We start from the raw sequence: 20,963 nt of genomic DNA on the forward strand, positions 1-20,963 counted from the left end.
AGGAAGAGACTGGTCCTGCCAGTCCTGGTCATGGAATTCCTTTAACTTCACAGACAGAATGTAAGCAAAGCTTGAGGGATTTGGGTAAAACAGACTTGGGAGTGTTTCACAAAAGTTATCGACTGACTGCCTAACTCACAAGGTTGTTTTGAGAATCAACAGAAAAATGGCTCTGCATGCTTGAATTGGTGAATCAGTACATTTGCCTCCTTCCCCTGAGAAATGACCTCTCGATTTCCAATTTCTAGTCTTGATTTCCTCTCAGATGGTCACTGCCCAGGTGGTCCCACCTGAGAAGAGAGGGTAGGCACCTATCTTGTGTTTCTTGGGAGCAAGTTACAATGAGGGCTGTGAACAGGAGACAGCTCCTCTGTAGGCTGGTATGGCCAACTGCTGGGTCCCCAGGACCCAGCTGAGAGCAGGGAGGGCCTGTGGGAACACCTGATACCCCTTCAAACCTTCATCCCCAGAGCTTCCCTGATGTTCACACGGGGAAAATGTTGTCCAGAGCATCTTATATTCACTCCCTTTTCCTCTTGTGTCACTCTCCTCCTCCCCCCAACACCCTCTTAACCTGTACAGGCAGAACACAAGAACTGCTCTGAGCCATCACGGTGGACGGCTATATTTTGGCAAAAATGGCAAAAGTGAGCAGCATGTTTTTCTGGTAACACCTGCTAAGCCCTCTTGTCACATCCCTTGCCCGAATGCTCCCTCACTGCCTGCCTCTGCTTTTGGATTCTAGCGCATTTGTAGTTACCAGACAATAATGAAAAAGAGGAGGGATGGTCTGCGGTGGTCCAGCCTGGCCTGGCCCTGCCCTCCTTTCCAACATCCTCTCCACTGTTACCCTGCCCACCCCTTTGCTCCTTCTCTGCCCACTCCTTCTTCTCCCCTCTACCTCACCCTTCCTCTTGGGGAGGTGCCTTGTGTGATGTTCCCATGATCCTGGAGCTTCAGGGACAGGTCAGCAGCATATGGCCTGAAGACTGTCCTAGCCCTCCCCAGAGGCCCCACTCCCAGGCATGGCTGTGTCTGCAGCTATCAGGCCCCCTTGCAGTGATCAGTGCTGGCCAGCAAGCACTGCTAAGGATGTGACCCATATGCCTGGGGTGCTGAGGCTCCCCGGACCACCAGCATTTCAAAAGGAGACCCCGGAAGATGCTGCTGAAAAGGCAGTTCTCCAAACAGTGGTGTAAGGTGGTATCGCCCTGAAGTACCCAACCGCTACCCCCGTACCCTGCTCCCTGTGCTGCCAGGAGCCTGACACTCAGACGTCTCCTACCACCTGCCTCACACGCATCCAGGGGTCCAAGCATGAGTAAGAAGCTGACATCTGCACTGTGATGTCCCCTAAGAGGCAGTACAGCTGGAAGGTGAGAGCTGGGCTCTGGAGGCAGCGGGGCCCACATTTAAAGCCTGGCTCCTCACTGACTGCTACATGACCTTGGGCAAGTAACTAAGTCTGTGGGGACAGCAGTTTCCCATCTGTAAGAGGAACAGCACCCGACTCCTCACACAGGGTCCTGCACACGTGCTGGGCCCTGAGCTACACACTCGACACCCAGTATCTCAACTCATCCTCCACACTCCCTATACAAGCTCATTCATGTCCACCCACCGCCCCCCATTTTTATTTTAACTGTTTATCGTGGAAAATGCCAAACAGACACAAAAGTGGAATGAAGAGAATAAAGAATGACCTCATGTAGCCATCACCCAGCTCTGTAAAGATTAATGCACAGCTGGTCTTGTCTCCTCGGTGTTCCCCACGCCAGATCATCGATTCTGAGGCAATGCCCCCAGACATCACCTTCTCTTATCCAGTGTTACAAGTAAGGAAGCTAAGGCTCGGAAATAACAATCATGGCCAACACTTACTGTGAACCACCACCGCAGGCACCTGCTAGCACATTCAACCCTCACCACAGCCTGGTAAGGGAAGTACTATTATCCCCCCGTTACAGATAGGGAAACCGAGGTGCACAGGTTTAGTAACTAGCTCAGGTGACGCGGTTAGCACTTCAACCCTAGTGGTTTGATTCCGGCACCTGTGCTCTTCACCACGGCACTGTACCACCTCAAAGGGTCGCGGAGATTAAATGAGAAAATGTGCACAAAGCGCCCGGTTTGGTGCGTGGCACAGGCTCCTAAATGACAGCCAGCCACCACCCAGTCACTCCTGGCCCCACCCCCTGCCGGTTGGCCGTGAGGATGAGAGCCTCATCTCACACTTGGCGTGAAGGCATGAGGCTGTGCTTCATGAGCAGCTCTGCCGCTCTGCCCAGCTCCCAGGTTGTGCCTCTTACCCAGGATGGAAACCGGTGCAGAGGGGGTGTGGGAGGTTTGTTGCCCAAATCCACTTCCTCCGGCTCAGCTCTGGGGGCCTTCGGGCTCTTTCTTTCCTCCTTCTTCCCGGCTGGGGGTTGCTCCTCCATCTCCATGTTTTCTGGTTCCTCCCGGAGCTCAGCTCGGGCCTCCACCTCAGGAAGGCTGGAGGGGTGGAGGGCTGAGAGGGTCCCAACCTCAATGCTCACCACGTGGTTGAAGGGCCCAGGGCCCACCTGGGGCTGGCTGTGGTGCCGCTTGGCCAGCTGGATGCTGTCCCGGGGGTTGCTGGGGGCCCGCACCTTCGGGAGAGTCAGGCTGCAGCCCGGACCACCTTCCCTGGCAGAGTTCTTTGTCCCAGGGAGTGTCCCACCCTGAGCAATGACCAGGCCCTCACCCCAGGAAGCTGAACCATGTCTGTGGGTGCGAGACTTCACACACAGCCGGCGGGGAGAGCCCTCTCTTCCCAGACGAGGTGGAAAGGTCTTGGCCTCTGATATTTCTCCAGGATGGACCATGATGGAACTCGAATCCTCCAAGGAAATTCCTGCTTTAGGAACACAGTCCTTGCTCTGCAGAGCACCTGTAGAAGGTGCAGGCATAGCTGCCTTCAGGGCACCCTGGGCCTGAGGACCACGGTCCTGCCCTGTCGGCTGGGTCCCTGGCCCCGAAGAGCCAGAATCCTGCTCTGGGGTTTCCTGGGGGGCCACCAACAACTTTCCCGAAGGTGCCATCTGAAGAGCTGTGGTTGGGGTGAAAAACAGGCATATTGAGAGCTCCCTCGGGTTCGGCCCACGCCCTAACACACACATGTGCGCGCATGCACGCACGTACATACACACACAAAGCCCGGCCTACTGACCTTCTAGAGCATCTTGAAGAGCTCCCACCTGCTCTACCAACTGCTGATTACTACTCCTCAGGTGCTGATTCTCCAACTCAAGCTGCCCAAAAAGAAAAATAAAGATTTAGAATACTCAACCTACAGGTTCAGGCATAGAATTCAAAATAAGATTAAAAATCCTTTTTTAAGATCAAATCTTTGAAAAAAGAACACTTGGTGCCCCAGTAATCCAGGGCTGACCCTCCCAGGGAGCCCTGACCTACCCCCTTCCTCTGTGCTAACCAGTTTGGGTTGAGACAGAAGTCTATTTGGCAGCCCCTGCACCTTTTCTAGATATTTTAACCTCTTTAAAAAAAAAAAAATGTGAAATGTAATACACAGAAAACTACATATCACATCAATGAACAGCTTAACAAATGACTGTGAAGTGACTACTCATGTGATCACCACACAGGTCAAGAAACAGGAATCTGCCAGCACTGTCAACAACAAATTACCCCTTCCTGGCCATGTGTTTCTCCCTTCCTACAAAGGCAACCGCTCTTCTAGGTATATGAGACTCACTTCCTTGCTTTCCGGGTTTCATCATCGAAGTATGCACCCTCCACACATTGGCTTAGTGGTGCCCATTTTTGTCTAAAAGGAATTACACAGTATGTGCTTCTGGGTCTGGCTTTTTTTTATTTTTTTATTTTTTTTAATATTTATTTTATTTTTGAAAGAGAGAGAGAGAGACAGAGTGTGAGCGGGGGAGGGCCAGAGAGAGAGGGAGACACAGAATCTGACGCAGGTTCCAGGCTCCGAGCAGTCAGCACGGAGCCCGACACAGGGCTCGAATTCACAAACCGTGAGATAATGACCTGAGCCAAAGTTGGACACTTAACCGACTGAGCCACCCGGCACCCCTGGGTCTGGTTTCTTTTACTAAACTTATTATCTATGAGACCCATCTCATGGCTGCTACATGTTCTTCTGAATAAAACCCAACCCACTTTTTGGAGCACCTTTTAGCAAATATGGAGGCAAACCAGGTATCAGTTCTGTTCCCAAGCACTTGTCGTCTAGCAGGTGACCTGAGATGTGCATCCACAGCAGGACACGGGAGGCAAAAAGAGCCAATACCTCCTGCACGTATGAATCACTTGTGTCAGGACAGAGGAAGAAAAGTTGATGTTTGTCCTCTTCCAAACTTCAAATCCCTTCCCTTTTGTTTTGCTTTTTGTTTTCTGTTGCGAGTATCACTGTAGCTTCCAGCCCCAAGTTTTCCTAAATTAAGCTGCAGCAAGTGATGAACTACAGAAATGAACGGCTAGAGGTGGAAAAAGCAGGACTGGGACTATCAGGGGGCACCTGGATGGTTCAGTTGGTTGGGCATCTGACTTCAGCTCAGGTCATGATCTCACAGTTCATGAGTTTGAGCCCTGTGTCAGGCTCTGTGCTGACAGCTCAGAGCCTGGACCCTGCTTCAGATTCTCTCTCTCTCTCTGTCTCTCTGCCCTTCCCCTGCTCATGCTCTATCTCTCTCTCTCTCAAAAATAAACAAACATTAAAAAAAATTTAAAAAAAAGGCACTGGGGTGGTCAGGGACTGGGGGATGAGAGAATAGAGGACCTAGGGTCTAATGGATACACAGGTGCTGTTTAGGGGTAATGAGAGTTTTGGAAATAGACAGTAGTAATGGTTACACAGCATTGTGAATGTACTTAATGCCACTAAATTGCATACTAAAAATGGTGAAAATGGTAAATTTTATGTATATTTTACCACCACCACAAAAACCACTTGAAAAGAATGGAAAGGACAGAGGAGGAAGTGGGGAGGGTAGACGTAAGGGTGTGTGTGCTTTCAGGAAGAAAATGGCATGACACCTCAGAAGTGAGACTCACTCCTCCCCAAACACAAAGCTAATCACGAGCTCTAGGGAAGCCCAAGCACCACAGGAGGAAGGGAAAGGTGAAAATGCCAAGTCTCAGGGTTTAAGCTAAATGGAGGACACATGGTTAACACAACGGAGGTCAGTCAAGGCCCCACAAACAGGAGGCAGAAAAATGCTGGGATGGAGGGACCCCACTCGCATTGCATGTGCTTTCCAGGCTTCCCGAGATGAGTTTTCAACTAACCTCTGCTAACTTCAGGGTCACCCATTCTTTGATCTTTGCAGCTTTTTCTTGGACAACTTTTGCTTCTTCAGCTCTCATTTGCTTCTGCAAGAAACAGAGGGCCTTTCATTAGTCATAGCAGCCACCGGTTTAGTGAACAACTGGAGGTGGGAAGCCCCAAGAAGGAATATCAAGCAATTAGAGGGGGGTGATCTGATGGAAAAACAATAAATCCATTTATGAATTTTAAAAATACTCTTTTTTTTTAACATTTATTTATTTTTGAGACAGAGCATGAACGGGGGAGGGGCAGAGAGAGAGAGGGAGACACAGAATCGGAAGCAGGCTCCAGGCTCTGAGCCATCAGCCCAGAGCCTGATGCGGGGCTTGAACTCACAGACCTCGAGATTGTGACCTGAGCTGAAGTCGGACGCTCAACTGACTGAGCCACCCAGGCGCCCCTTTTTTTTTTTTTTAAAGCTTATTCATTTTGAGAGAGAAAGAGAGAGGGCGAGAGTGCAAGTGGATAAGGGGCAGAGAGAGAGGGAGAGAGAATCCCAAGCAGGCTCCGCACTGTCAGCGCGGAGCCTGATGCAGGGCTCGAACTCACGAACTGCGAGATCATGACCTGAGCCAAAGTTGGATGCTTAACTGACTGAGCCACCCAGGCCCCCCTAAAAATATTCTTAAAGTGTGAAAAGGCTTCCTAGGCATGATACATACCCCAAAAAACATGAAGAAAAAGACTAATAAAGTCTATACTATCACTGTAAATTACTACATGACAAAAAAAAAAGTTTCCTTAAACAAAATCAAAAGACCAATTGAGGGATGATTTACAACACAAATGACTTACATACAGAGGGCTAACTTGAAATGAACAAACAAATAAATACACGCAAAAAGAATATTAACAGGAAGTCAACAGAAAGAGAAATAAAGGGAAAGAAAACCATGAAAGGCTGTTCAACCTCAATCATAATTTTAAAAATGCACATAAAAGACATTTTCCTCTATCAGACTAACACAATTTAAAAGTCTGAAATATCCTATATTGTCAAGGATGTTGGAAAACAATCCCTCTTATACAAATTGGCAAGGTCTTCTGGGGCAGCAATTTGATAGTATCTGTCAAGTTAAAATTTTTTTTAATGTTTATTTATTTTTGAGAGAGAGAGAGAGAGACAGAGCATGAGTAGAGGAGGAGCAGAGAGAAAGGGGGACACAGAATCCAAAGCAGGCTCCAGGCTCCAAGCTGTCAGCACAGAGCTCGATGGAGGGCTCGAACTCACGAACTACGACATCATGACCTAAGCTGAAATCAGACGTTTAACTGACTGAACCACCCAGGCACCCCTGTTAAGTTTTAAATGTATACACTGCTGACTTAACAAACCCACAGCTTAGGAATCATTAGTTGCATTATTATTTAAGCAACAAAAACAAAAAAACTCTGAACTGGCTAATAACCTAAGTGTTAGGGCTTGCATAAAAAATGAAAATGAAAATGGAATGCTGTCCTTTGATACACAAGAAACATTCACAATGAACATTGGAAGGACCTTAAGGTTATCCAGTTTAAGAGGTTTGCAAACTGGCCACAGTCCAGGCCTCCACCTGGTCCACGCCCCCTGCCCTGCCTATTTTTATAAATACTGTACTGGAACACAGCTGTGCCTATTCATTTACGAATTGTCTACTTTGAATTGTCTACTTTCGTGATACAACAGTAGAGCTGAAGAGTTGCAACAGAGACCAGAGAGTACTTACTATCTGGCCCTTTAAAGGACTAGTCTGCCAACCCCTGACCTAGTTTGATACCCTCTTTATAGGGCTGCAGCAACTGAGGCCCAGAGGGTGAAGTGACTTGCCTCTGTCAGTTTGGGCAGCACAGCCAGAACTAAACCCAGGTCTACGGACTTGTAGAACAGCATTCTTTCTATTCTGACCTTTTATTATTGTAAAATGATTTTTTTCTGATCTAAGCTTCAGCAGGAATCATTTTGCCCACTAATCCCCAGATGCTGCCACTTCTGTGAACCACTCAAAAAAGGAGGTAAGGTATCTTTAAAGTCAATGAATGACTGGCTAAAGATTGCATGTGTCCACATTCTATTTTTCCATGATTTTTCAGGAACACATGCTAGGGTGCCCCAGAACATACAAAGGCACATCGCACAATGGGTATGTTCAGTGAATGCTGATGAATGATTACAAATTTGCCTGGGATGGTGGGAAAATACTTCTGGGACTAGCTGGGACCTTCATGGAAGAATACTCATGTAGAAAATTTTTTTTTTTTTTCAACGTTTATTTATTTTTGGGACAGAGAGAGACAGAGCATGAATGGGGGAGGGGCAGAGAGAGAGGGAGACACAGAATCGGAAACAGGCTCCAGGCTCTGAGCCATCAGCCCAGAGCCCGACGCGGGGCTCGAACTCACGGACCGCGAGATCGTGACCTGGCTGAAGTCGGACGCTTAACCGACTGCGCCACCCAGGCGCCCCTCATGTGGAAAATTAAAAGTCATCTGGTCACACTGTAAGGGTGTTTGTTGGAAATAATGGCACTCTGGCACCAGGGGATAACCAGTAGGTAAGGCCAAGGACAGAAGGAAGGCACAGCATCGGATGAAGTTAACTGAACTGTAAAGGGGAGGAGGCTAGATACAGGGAATTGGCGGACTGATGTTTCTCAGATACCCTTTCTGGAGCAAAGGGGCTAACTGTAGCTGGAATGCTGGGCAGTGGCCTCTCCTGGGCACCCATGTGCTCAGGACAAGAGGCCTTGCCTGCCTCAGAGGAGGCAGCAACTTTGGCCTCTGCCTGCTCAAGTTCAGTGAGAAACTTTGGCCAACCAGGTGACCAATGCTGACTGCCCAGCTGTGAGCTGCTCTGATAACCACAGGTGTCATGTCAAGGCCAGGGTGGAGAAAGACAGGCTCTCCTTACCAAACACCAACTTCATGTCTGATACCTGAGTTCACTCTCTGGACAGCCCTATGGCGTATTATAACCCCCACCTTACAGATGTGTAAAATGTGAATCAATGACTTATTTGCCCACAGAGAGCAGCAGGTGCTAGCGAGGGGATCCAAACCCAGATCAATTTGCCTCCAAGGTTCTTTCCCCACTATATCCATCCCCTGCCTGGCTCCCAATGTACCTTCTAATAGTTAAATCTCCATGCAAAAGAACAGTCTCAGGAGGGAGTGAGCTCCCCACCAACGGAGGGCTCAAGCAGAGGGGGTCTGTTCATGAAGGTGTGGCCAATGGCAATGGATGCTGCAGAGGGCATTGGTGCCGCTCTGCAGTCAGCGCTTACCTGCTTCTCCAGCTGTGCCTCCAGCTGGCTGATAAGCTCATCTTTGCTCTGCATGGCTTTCAGCAATTCCTGGTACTTCCGGTGCAGGCTGCCGGCTGAGTCCACATTCTTCAGATTGGACAGTTTCACCTTCTCCTCCATCACACCCACCTTAAAAGTACCATCATCACACAGGGTTGGGATGTGTGTGTGAAACAGCTGCTCACATGCCCTGGGATACTTCCTGACACCCCAGCCCATGGTTCACAGGCAGAGCCCTCACCCAGAGCAGTTGGGGCCAATTAAGTCAATAACCATTTATTAAAATAGCCTCATCTGGGCAAACTAAGGAATTGACAACAAAGAAATGGCTGGGTATCAGGCCATCTAACTCTGGGGACCCCAACAGGGACAAGCTGGGCAGGACAAACAGCCCAGAGAGAAACTGCTTAAATCTCACTGTGGCAGAGATATTTGCTGTTCACTGAATGGCCCTGTGCTTTCAATATTTCCCAGCCCTCTTATAGTCAGATGGCCATGGAATTCACTCCCGCCAGTGGGTCTGAATGGAGTGACTCAGCATTTTTAGGCTGAAGTATTTAAGAGCTCTCTTCCTGCCATGGCAACCAAGGAGGCTGCATGTTTCAGAGGGTCCAGGTGGAAGCTGGAGAGAGCTCCAGCAGCCTCAACCCCCAAGTCCCTATGGGAGGCAGAATCCCCAGCTAACCCACAATGGGGAGATACCATGACTAAGAAATAAATGTGAGAAGGTGCTAAGATGTCAGACCTGTTACCTCAGCATAACGTGGCCTGTGAGGACTAATCCAGCCACCCACTCATGCACTAACCCTTACCCAAAGACTCCTTCATGCCCAAAGAGAGCTCCATGAACCTTAATTTGTTCAGGAGAACTATCACATGACTGCTGGTTTTCCTTGTCCCCATAAGGAGCTTGTCAGGGTGACGAGTATGTCTGTGTGTGTCCATGAAAAGGATCAGGAAAGGCCAACGGCCATTTCTGCTGCACAGTCCCACCAATCCCCTGCCCCGGTTACCTGGGTCTCCGCATTCTCTGCTCTCTGCTCTGCCTCCAGCAGCCTCTGCTCCAGCTCCTGCATCTGCTCAACCAGAGAGGAAGGACTAATGTAGGTGGGTGTCTCTACTCCAACCATGGCATCAGGGCAACGTGAGTAAATTGTGTGGACACTCCACACAGGCTTAAATTGAGCTTAAATTGCTCATTTCAATTTAAGTGGCTCAAGGGTATCAAGACAAAGATTTTCATGGCAACCCTCTGCTCCTTTATCCTGAATTTATGAGGCAGGTAAAGAGCTTAGAGTTGCTGTCCTCTCTGCTGAACGAGTAAAAGCCTAGTTCTTTCTCCTGTGTGTGGGGTACCTACGTGGGGCAGCCGTGTCCCACCATCGTTCTTCAGGAAGCAGTGCTGCCCTCAGCCCTCAGTCTCCTCAGCGCCAGGTCCCAGGCAGTACCGGCTTGCCACATGCCTGGCATGGAACGTACTCCCACGTGAGACCCCACCATGTCAGCAGTAAGAGAATGTTCCTTTCCAGCCAAGGATAGCTCACTGGCTGGGGAAAAATATTTATCCCTTATCAAGGACACCTTGGAATATAAATGGCATTTATAGGTATCACTTTATTTGACTTCTTTAGTCTTCTTTTTTTTTTAATTTTTTTTTTCAACGTTTATTTATTTTTGGGACAGAGAGAGACAGAGCATGAACGGGGGAGGGGCAGAGAGAGAGGGAGACACAGAATTGGAAACAGGCTCCAGGCTCCGAGACATCAGCCCAGAGCCTGACGCGGGGCTCGAACTCACGGACCGTGAGATCGTGACCTGGCTGAAGTCGGACGCTCAACCGACTGCGCCACCCAGGCGCCCCAACTTCTTTAGTCTTAAACAGAGAAACTCAAGACACATTTTTAAAAATTCTATCTTACTACCAGGAGAGGCATGCCATTCAGGTCCGAGGACCTCAGCAGTTCTGGAATCTTATGCCAACTGGCCCAAGCAAAGGGACCTCTGTATGTAGGCTCATCAGGGACCAGCTGTAAGCTGAAGGCTAAGGAGATGCTAACAAGCCCACATCATCTCTGCAGCTTCACAAGCTCATGGTAAGTGGAGCATGGGCTGGAATTCAGCTCCCATCCTTCCCTGGTCAGGGCTCCGCTGTGCACTGGACCATGTACACCATCACACAAAGGCTCTGCAGAAGCGTCACACATCCAACTCACCCTATCAGGAGCCACCTGCTGCCATGTGCTGTGGCCCAGTAAAGTCACCTGCTTCCTTCTCCACCCTGCCTTGCCCCCAGGCAACATGTATGCATTAAACATACACTAGAGACTTAACAGACCAGCCCTGTCCTCCGGGAGGCTGTACAGACCTCATCTTCCAAGCTCCCGGCCAGCCCTTGCCCACCTCATCTCTGCAGATCTAGCCTTTTCTCCAGCTACTCAACCTTCTCTCTTTGGCCTTGACCCTGGCTTGATATTTACCAGCAAACTGAGCAATTAATCCCTTCTCTCTTTCCCAATCTCTTGTCTGCTCAAGAGAAATTCTGCCTTCCATTCTTGATTAAAGGATGGAAGAGAAGGAGCCCCCCCGGTTGGTGCTGGGCAGTGAAAGGAAAGTTCCCTGGCAGTGGTTCATGTTTGAGAACCTGGGGCACCTCTTTTCACAGGGCAGCCTTTCCTCATCCATTTTTTCCTTTTTCTTGAGATTGGGGTGATAGAGATGCTTTCAGAAAGGATCTGAGTATCCCAAGTACAACTCAAGATTTACAACCCATGGGACAAAAATGCCCCTTGGACTTCCAATGGACAGGACCCCCTCTGATAGGCATTCATGTGCTCAGGCCAAGGATGCCTACATCTCTTCTTTCCTTCCTCTCCTGGGCTTAATAATCATGAACAAGGGGTGCCTGGGTGACTCAGTTAGTTGAGGGTCTAACTCTTGATTTTGGCTCAGGTCATAATCCCAGGGTCACGGGATTGAGCCCTGTGTTGGGATCCATGCTGAGCATGGAGACTGCTTAAGATTCTTCCTCTCCCTCTTCCCCTCTCCCCTACTTGCACTCTCTCTCTCTCTTAAAAAAAAAAAAAAAAAAATCAAGCCTCTTGACTCAAGCCTGAAAGAGTGGACTGGTTCTTGCCAGATGCAGGCATCAGTCAGAGTCAGGTGGCCTTTGCAAAATCAAACAGGGGCACCTGGGTGGCTCAGTCAGTTGAGTGCCCAACTTCAGCTCAGGTCATGATCTCACAGTTCATGAGTGTGAACCCCACATCAGGCTTGCTGATGTCAGTGCAGAGCCCACTTTGGATCCTATCTCTGTCTCTCTCTGCCCTTCCCCCACTCACACTCTCTAAATAAATAAACATTCAAAATCAAATAGTCCCTAGAGCCTGTGTTACAAGAATCCCTTGACCTTCAAACGTTTCTTTGCAATTACAGAGAAGATAACAGCATAGCATAAACTGATATTATGGTTATAGGGGTGGTTGCCCCCAGAGCAACAAGAATTCTATTTGGTCAGGGAAGTGTACAATGACACACAGCAGTGGCCCCCAGTGACCAGGTTAGTACTATATATCCCATCCCTCTTTGGCACCAGACCTGACTAGGCCAGATTCTCTGTCCCTAGGAATCTGACATCTGGGATTGAGGAACCAGAAAAAAGAGGCAGGGGCTGCACAAGAGATTGTGCACAAACTTCATTAAGTCATGATTGTTAGGTAATTCTTTTAGTTCTGTGAGCTGTCCCAGGATCCCCCAAATAAATTCCATTTGCTGAAGCTATCCAGAGTTGAAGTTTTGGCCCACCTTAGAAGCAACTCTAATATAGTTGCTGGGAGCATTTAATTTTTTAAAGAATATAATGAAGGGCACCTGACTGGCTCAGTAAGTAGAGCATGGGACTCTTGATCTTGGGGTCATGAGTTCGAGTCCACATTGGATATACAGATTACTTAATAAAATAAAATAAAAAACGGGGCACCTGGGTGGCTCAGCTGGTTAAGTGTCCAACTCTTGGTTTGGGCTCAGGTCATGATTTCATGGTTTGTGAGTTCGAGTCCTGCATCAGGCTCTGCACTGATAGTGCAAAGCCTGCTAGGGATTCTCGTTCTCTGTCCCTTTCTCCCTCCCTCCCTCTCTTTTTCAAAATAAACAAACTGAAAAAAAAAAATATATAATAAAATAAAATAAAAATACAATGAAATATTGAATGGGAAGGCTTTGGATTCTTGACAAGTTTCCTAGATTAATCTTCAGCTGGACCATTCTGATCTAACATCTGCTTTGTAGCTCAGAACACATAGGATTTCCATAGGAAATGATCTCTCATATCCATAACCTTCTCTAACAACTGTCTGATATTTTCAAATTTCATTCAAGAGAAAAACCTGTCTTCCTATTTTATAGATGGAGAAACCAAGGTAGAGTGAAGAACAGAATTGTACTGGAGTCCTACCTCCCAGCTGGGCATTTCCATTTGGGTCAAGAGTGGTCAATGACACTGGTCAGAGCCAGAAATCACTCTGTTATTGACAACGAGGTGAGCATTTTTCCCCTCAAGATTTTACTACTAGACATCCCCTTAAAGTATGCTATCGCTGAAGCAAATGGAAAGGAAGGCACCTTGCAGAGCCTGGGGTCTCCTCCCATTCTCGGGCTGGCTGCCACAGGGTCCCCATATTGCTACAGACTCTCAGCTGTTCTTACCTTCCTGGCTGGGACACTCAAAACTCAAAGCATTTGGTATTCATCTTTATGCTGGAGCATTTTTTTTTCTTCTAAAACTAATGTTTGAACATTGAAAACATTTTGAACATCTGGAACTTTTTAAAGAGTATAGTATAACGATCCATGTATCTATCACTATGCTCCAACAATTACCAACAACCTGCCATCCTTGTTTGAAAAGAATGTTTTTTAAAATTTTTAACATTTGTTTATTTTTGAGAGAGACAGAGAGAGAGCGAGAGAGTGAGCATGTGTGCAAATGGGAGAAGGGCATAGAGAGAGGGAGACAGAGGATCTGAAGCAAGCTCTGTGTTATCAGTGCAGAGCCTGATGTGGGGCTTGAACTCATGAACCCATGAGATCATGACCTGAGCTGAAATCAAGAGTTGGCCATTTAACCAACTGAGCCACCCAGGCATCCCAAAAAGAATATTTTTAACATTATGTTTCCCTGTTTTTAAGAAAGCATATTCTCTCCACTGCCACAGGAATACTCCAGGTGTGTCTATGCTGGAACGTCATTCTTAGAGTATTCAAACTTCATTTAATGCCAGCATCAATACTTTTCACAATGGCAGACTGTTCTTTAAGCTTGCATATGGGGCCACCACTTATTTAGGTTCTATTTCTCCTATCAGAGGGTTCCCCAGGACCGTGTCCTCAGCTGTCCTTTTAGTCTGTGGGCCTGGGGTGATCCACCAGCCAAGTAGGTGTCAGGTTTGGGCGGCTGACTTTTAGTGCTTTTTAGGCGGATCCACTTTCACCAGCTGTGACTGGCACATGAGACTCATAAATAAGCTGCTCTGATACTGGCTGCAGCAACCCGATGAAATGCACTTGGCAGCAACCTGGTACTTAATCCCCGTGTCCACAGCTCCTTGTTATACTCATGGTGCTGTGAAATGGCAGCCCCATGGCAGTGAGACCAGTAGGCACTCGCATGAGCTCCCAACACAATCCTGAGCTGTGGCCTGAGCCAAGAGCTGGGCCATGCTGGTGCTCAGCTATCCCTTTGAAAAGGGGGTTCAACCTTCTTACCGCTGCTTTGCACCCACTAGAGAGATTGGGACGGGGCTAGCACGAAGGCTTGAACCTGACTGGCTCTGCCATGGTGTGTCTTTAGGTAAGTTCCTTAACAGCTCTGTGCCTCAGTTTCCTCACCAGGAAAAAAAAAGAGTAATGACTCTCCACCTCCTAGGGTTGTTGGGAATATTACACAAGATGCCTCATTTAAAGCTCACGTGCACAACTTGGCACTTACTGAGCAGTTTATAGTTAGCTATTTGTTGGTTTTTTGTACACAGAGAAGACACTTAGAATCAGGGAGACCAGTTTGCCTGGGACAGTCTGGTGTTCACCTGTTGTCCCAGAATAATTAGTAGCAGAGCCTTCTTTTCTGTCTCCAAAGCATCTTGGGTTAGATGATAAATTATATGGCTCTCCTACTTATGATCCATCTTTAATGGCTTTAAACCAGAGGTTGCTAACTACTAGCCTACAGGGTGTTTTGCCTACAGTGTTAGGAGCATTTAGCTGACACGGATATAACTAAAGAAAGCCACTTGCTGTGTGTCTGGCACTGGTTTAAGCACTTTACATGTATCAACTCATTTAATCTTCTTCACAATAGGCAGGAGCAGGCACACCTATTATCACTGTTGTATAGATAAGGAAACTGATGCACAAGGGTTGGGTAACTCAGCTGACAGGTCCCATGGCTAAGAGGGAGAGCCAGGATTCAAACTCAGGAGGGTTGGCTCCACAATCTGTTGTACTGTTGGCCACTGTACCTCTCACATACAAATCTCATGTCAGGTGAAAACTGAGATTGCACAATACAATCCCTGGCTTCCAGCTTCCCTTGAAAACTCAGCTCTGACATGCTAGGGTTACATTTTCTTACAGCAATAAGTGGCTTCTTCCTCCAGCTCTAGCATGTTCCCTTGAATTCTCCCTAGAACCCATCTGGCTCACATAAGTTGCCTGCAAGCACGTGAGTAGCAACCCCCAGTTTTAGCTATTAATTGTTATCTGTAATCAAACACAATGGCTTTCAACTGTACTTTTTTTATTAGATCTTTCCTTCAGTGAAAATCATATGCTTAGTCCCCAAAATATAAAATATAGGACCATGGGGCTGTCCTGGTGTCTGACTATAGAAAAGGCAGGAGAGGGGCGCCTGGGTGGCTCAGTTAAGCATCTGATTTCAGCTCAGGTCATGATCTCAGGGTTTGTGAGTTTGAGCACCGCCTCAGGCTCTGGGCTGACACCTCAGAGCCTGGAGCCTGCATCCAATTCTGTGTTTCCGTCTTTCTCTGCCCCTCCCCTGCTTGAGCTCTGTGTGTCCCTCTCTCTCAAAAATAAACATTAAAAAAAGAAGGAAGGAAGGAAGGAAGGAAGGAAGGAAGGAAGGAAGGAAGGAAGGAAGGAAGGAAGGAAGGAAGGAAGGAAGGAAGAGAAAGAAAGAAAGAAAGAAAGAAAGAAAGAAAGAAAGAAAGAAAGAAAGAAAGAAAGAAAGAAAGAAAGAAAGAAAGAGAGAGAGAAAGGGCAATGAGTCTTCTCTGTCAGTTCCACTGCTCCTTTGGGGCACATCGGGCTCAAGGTGTCCACTAGAAGGACAGCTGAATGAGGTCGAGGCAAAGCTGTGGCAAGAGTTCATGGCTGTAGATCTCAGACTTTCAGGGGGGTCAGGACACACATGGAGCTTACTCTAAGCAGATTCCTAGGCCTTGCCCACAGAGATTTTTAGTTGGGTAGCCTGAGATTTTCTTTCTGAGCACATTCCTGGGTCCATGCCCCAGAAATCTCAGCTGATACTCATGCAGGTGGCGTACAGACCACACTCTGAAAAAACACTAGACTGGCCACAGACGGCAAAGCAAAGCTGATCCTTCAGGGATACATCTGGGGCCAAGTCCCCATCAGCACAGGGCTTCTCAAATGGCTTTACAGAGGAGTACAGAGCTCTATCAATATATGGCTCCAGAAAAAATACTACAGTGGACCCTATTAAAAATGGGTGGTTAGGAGAATAAAAAGCCTCTCTCTCTCTTTACTCAGATACACACACGCATATGAGCTCATATACAGTGAATAAAAGTTCTAGAAGGTATCTGCTCCCAAAGCAAATTGGATCTGTCAGCTAAGGCCAATGCTGTGATGGCTTTATGCAGACTTCAACAAATTTCCTGACAGCACTACAGGTACCCTCCTTTTACAGTACCTGGGCTTTTTGTAAATTCTGAGGTATTTAAAGATTATGTTTTTCTGGGCTCTGTGTTCTATCCATACATTGGGAAGCTGATGCCTACACAGAGTTGCCACCTCTGTATAATCCATGGTCTGAGGGGGGAGGAGCAACAGTCATTGTTCTTTTGTTTCAGAGGACTGAACTGAACCATTTGTATGTTCAAAAAAAGGTCCTGAACTAAATTTGTGGTATATAAATGTAAAACTCAGTTAGTGCATTTCAAAATCTTGGTTGTAGTAGGGGATTCTAAAAAATAGGAAGTGCACAGGATCCCACTGGAATGGGTCTTGGGAAAAGTTGCTTCAGTTAAAAATATTCAAGCTAAGAGGCGCCAGAGTGGCTCATGGCTCAGTCTGTTAAGCATCTGATTCTTCATTTTGTCTCAGGTCATGATCTCACTGGGGGACAAGCCTGGGGATGGGCTCTGTGCTGACAGTGGGAGCCTGCTTGGGATTCTCTCTCGGCCCCTCCCCCATCACACTTGCCCTCTCTCAAAATAAATAAATAAATAAATATTAAAAAATACATATTCAAGCTAAAAAATGAGAGATGTTTCATTACATTACTTCTTTTCAATAAATCCACTGAAATCCCTTTTGGAAGTAGACAGAGTAAATTAAAAGTTTAAAACCTGTGTTAGTTCTAATACTGATGCCATGTTTTTTCATAGTAATTACTACTGTGGCTAGCTTGTCTGAGGACAGTTATTACATTCCCACGTTTGTGATGGAATAACTGAAGCACAAGTTTAAGCAAGGATGAAAAAAAAATTTAAGAGGCTTTCATATCCATCTATAAAGCCTCCTAGAACAGTATCAAAAGTTTTAAATTTATCTGAACAGCCTTTATGACTTCTTCAACATACCAAGGAAGAGAGCAAGGCAGCGGGGGGAATGGCTCCCAGGGAACAGAGCATGATGTGAACTCCAAGACATCAGCCATTCCCTCAACTCCTATACTGGACAGGAAATGAACCCACAATTCACCTGGCTCCAGAATGCCTGGCCCTGGCAGTCTGGGTGTCCATGGCAATGGCAAACCAGACCTGGTGAAGCGTTAATAGCAGAAATAAGGTCTGATACTGTTTCTTCTTCCCACCCTCCATTTCCTCTCTCACCCTCAGGTGAGGGATTATGTGGTAGTCTTGACATCTTTTCTTTAAAATTTTTTTTTGCTTTTTAACACAGATCATTCCATGTCCAGAATGGCAATTCTGCAAGAGGGAGGCAGGTGTGAGCAGGCTGTGGGGTGGGGAAAGAGGAAGGGCATGTTTCCAAGCCTTAGCAGCCAGTGGGCAGTATCTGATCCCAGGAAGGGACCCCTGGACCCCTGGGAAGCACCCAGGTTTGGCTTGCCCTGCACGACCAGCAGTGAGCAATTGCACAGCCAGTGGTCATCCAGGCAGGGCAAGCCCCATGGGCGGGTGAGTTGCGCATAGAGGTGGAGGGGGCGGGTGAGTGAGAGGGCTGGTCAGAGGGACCCAGCTGACCTCGCTCACCCTGTGTAGGTGGGTACTGGTGATGATTAACTAGTAAGCTCTAAGAGCAGTGACAGAGATAGGACCGAGATCAGGGCTTGGCCCCAGCACCAGCTCTCCTGAGAAGCCTGAGTCTTCTCTTCCTGATCTGAAACTTACCTTGATGTACTGGGGAAAATCTCTAAGTGAACTGTTGAACCTGTCCTGTTGGTTTGGAGATGAATGTAGGTGACAGGCACAGCCCCAGCATTGAGCAACATGGTGTTTATGGCTTTAAGGTTTCCTGCCAAAAGGTCTGGTGTCAGGCTAATGTCTCAGTACTCTTCTGTACTTAATTCTTCCAGCCTGTGATCCCTAGTCAAGATTTCTTTCTCTCTCTTCCCCCCATACCTCAGTCTCTTCTGCCCTGTGTCTGCATGCTTCCCCTTTCTTTACCCAAGTCACACTCTGAGCTCCCAACCTTTTATGGGAGGGCATTCTGGCTGCATGACAATCAAAGGCAGCCTGGAAGAGAAGATGGGGCCAATCTTATGATCTTATGAAAGTTCAACCTACCCAGACCCAAGGGGCTGTGGAGAGAGGTGTATCTGGATATATTTAAGGACCCTGGGGAATAGAGGAGGAAGGCACTTTAACACATTTTTTATCATGTAATAGTTCAGGAAACACATAGAGAATAACATTTTAAAATATGTATCCACCATTCAGCTTTATCAAATCTTAATTTGTCATATATGCTTCTGATGTCTTTAAGAAACGGGCCCCTACAGAGTGGTACATAAAGCTCCCGTCTGCTTTTCCCAGATTTCACTCCTCCCCTTCTAGCATCTACCCCACACTTGGTTGTATTTAGATTTTACCTCATTTGATATACCCCTAAACAACAAGCTTTAGGTTTTAAAACTTTATATAAACCATATTATTCTATATACATTCTCCTGATCTTTTCTGTTCAGTGTTGGTTTTTGAGATTGGTTAATCTTACATATGTAGCTCACTTGACTCATTTTTATTATTTTAATTTTTTTTTGAGAGACAGAGATAGAGAGAGGGAGAATCTTAGAAACAAATTTTTTTTAACATTTATTCATTCCTGAGAGACAGAGAGAGACAGAGCATGAGCAGGAGAGGGGCAGAGAGAGAGGGAGACAGAATCCAAAGCAGACACCAGGCTCCGAGCTGTCAGCACAGGGTCTGACACGAGACTTGAACTCACAAACCGTGAGATCATGACCTGAGCCGAAGTCGGCCACTCAACCAACTGAGCCACCCAGGCACCCCAAGAGAGAGAGAATCTTAAGGAGGCTCCACACTCAGCATGGAATCTGATGCAGGGCTCAATCCCAAGATCCCAAGACCCTGGAATCATGACCCAAACTGAAATCAAGAGTCAGATGCTCAAGCGACTGAGCCACCCAGGCGTCCCTCACTTGATTCATTTTTAACAGCAATGTCATATTCCATTGTACAAATACACTCAATATACTTAAACACCTCCCTGTTGAAAGACATTTAGGATATTCCCAATTTTTCATATAGCAATGCTAAATTCTTGTATATAAAAAGATTTCTTTTTTTTTAAATTTTTTTTAATGTTTATTTATTTTTGACAGAGAGACAGAGCATGAGCAGGGGAGGGGCAGAGAGAGCAGGCTGCAGGCTCTGAACTGACAGCACAGAGCCCGATGCGGGGCTTGAACTCACAGACCGTGAGATCATGACCTGAGCTGAAGTCGGACACTCAACTGACTGAGCCACCCAGGTGCCCCAAAAGATTTCTTATATATGTCTCCTTATGACTGATACATTTGGATTTATTTCTACCATTGCATTTTGTGCTATTTACTCCATTTTTTTTAAATACTCTTTTCATTTTCTTCCCAGACTGGATTTAATAGACTTTATTACATTTCCCTACTCTACTGATAAGTTATATACTCTATTTCTACTTATTACCATTATTATAGACTTAAATTTCAGACTTACAGACTGCTACATGTTCCCCAGTACCTGTTCTCCTCTCTCTCTCATACAAATAACAGCCTCCAACTTTCAACAGAGCACGTAGTTCTCCAGAATAAAGACTACACTTTCCAATCTTCCCTGCTGCTGGGTACAACCATGTGAATGAGTTTTGATCAATGGGATATGAGGAGAAGCAATGAATGGAACCTTCGGGTCACCACTAAAAGGGACGGGTTTGGAATATGGACATCATGGTGAACCCTCCTCTTCAAACCTACAGCAGACGTCACCCTAGAATTATACGGCTCATGTCTGGAATGTTACACAAGAGGGAAATAAATATCTGTCGGGTTTAAGCCATTGTGACCTTGGGTTCTTTCTTACAGCAGCTGAATTATAATCTAGCTAATACAGTAAGCACGGATTTTTTAAAAAATTTATACTGCTTAGACTCATTCTGCTTCCCAAATTGGAGGCTTCACATCTTTCAACAAGTTTGTGAGTTTTTAGAGGCGCCTGGGTGGCCCAGTTGGTTGAGCATCCAATTCTTGATTTCAGCTCAGGTCCTCATCTCACAGTCAAGGGATCAAGCCCCCACAGTGGGTTCCATGCTGACAGTGCAGAGCCTGCTTGGGATTCTCTTACTCTTCATCTCTCTCTCAGCCCCTAACCCACTTGTGCACACATTCATTCTCTCTCTCAAAATAAATATATATTTTTTTAAGTTTGGGAATTTTTAAACCATTATCTCTTTGAGTAATGTTCTCCTTCATTCTCTTTTCCATCTCTGGAACTTTATAGGATCTTGTCATTCTAGCATCCGTGTCTCAGTCTCCGTGCCTTTATCTCTCTGGGCTCCATTCTGGATGACTTTCTCAGGTCCACCTTTCCATTCATTAAGCTTGTCTCAGTGGTGCCTAATCTGACATTTAA

The 20,963-nt window shown here is 46.7% G+C and overlaps 1 protein-coding gene and 1 long non-coding RNA gene across 7 annotated transcripts in view; one reads left to right on the forward strand and one right to left on the reverse strand.

Annotated features, from left to right (window-relative positions):
* Nucleotides 1-20,963, reverse strand: part of PLEKHH1 (pleckstrin homology, MyTH4 and FERM domain containing H1) — a 53,800-nt gene that overhangs the window by 21,325 nt on the left and 11,512 nt on the right. For 3 of the 6 annotated variants that reach the window (XM_086709464.1, XM_086709463.1, XM_086709465.1), the window contains exons 3-7: nucleotides 9,630-9,692; nucleotides 8,596-8,745; nucleotides 5,293-5,376; nucleotides 3,191-3,272; nucleotides 2,310-3,070 (exon numbers count right to left, since the gene is read on the reverse strand). In XM_086709464.1, the coding sequence (XP_086565590.1) occupies nucleotides 2,310-3,070; nucleotides 3,191-3,272; nucleotides 5,293-5,376; nucleotides 8,596-8,745; nucleotides 9,630-9,692 (1,140 nt within the window). The remainder of the gene's footprint in view (nucleotides 1-2,309; nucleotides 3,071-3,190; nucleotides 3,273-5,292; nucleotides 5,377-8,595; nucleotides 8,746-9,629; nucleotides 9,693-20,963) is intronic. The other 3 variants (XM_086709468.1, XM_086709466.1, XM_086709467.1) reach the window with 3 other exon arrangements.
* LOC147579883 (uncharacterized) lies at nucleotides 17,446-20,386 on the forward strand. Its single transcript, XR_015252262.1, has 2 exons — nucleotides 17,446-17,661; nucleotides 20,125-20,386. It is a non-coding gene; the product is annotated as an uncharacterized LOC147579883 (long non-coding RNA).

This window comes from Puma concolor, chromosome B3, assembly GCF_028749965.1.
Source record: "Puma concolor isolate L17-30 chromosome B3, mPumCon1.1.hap2, whole genome shotgun sequence".
Taxonomy (NCBI): Eukaryota; Metazoa; Chordata; class Mammalia; order Carnivora; family Felidae; genus Puma; species Puma concolor.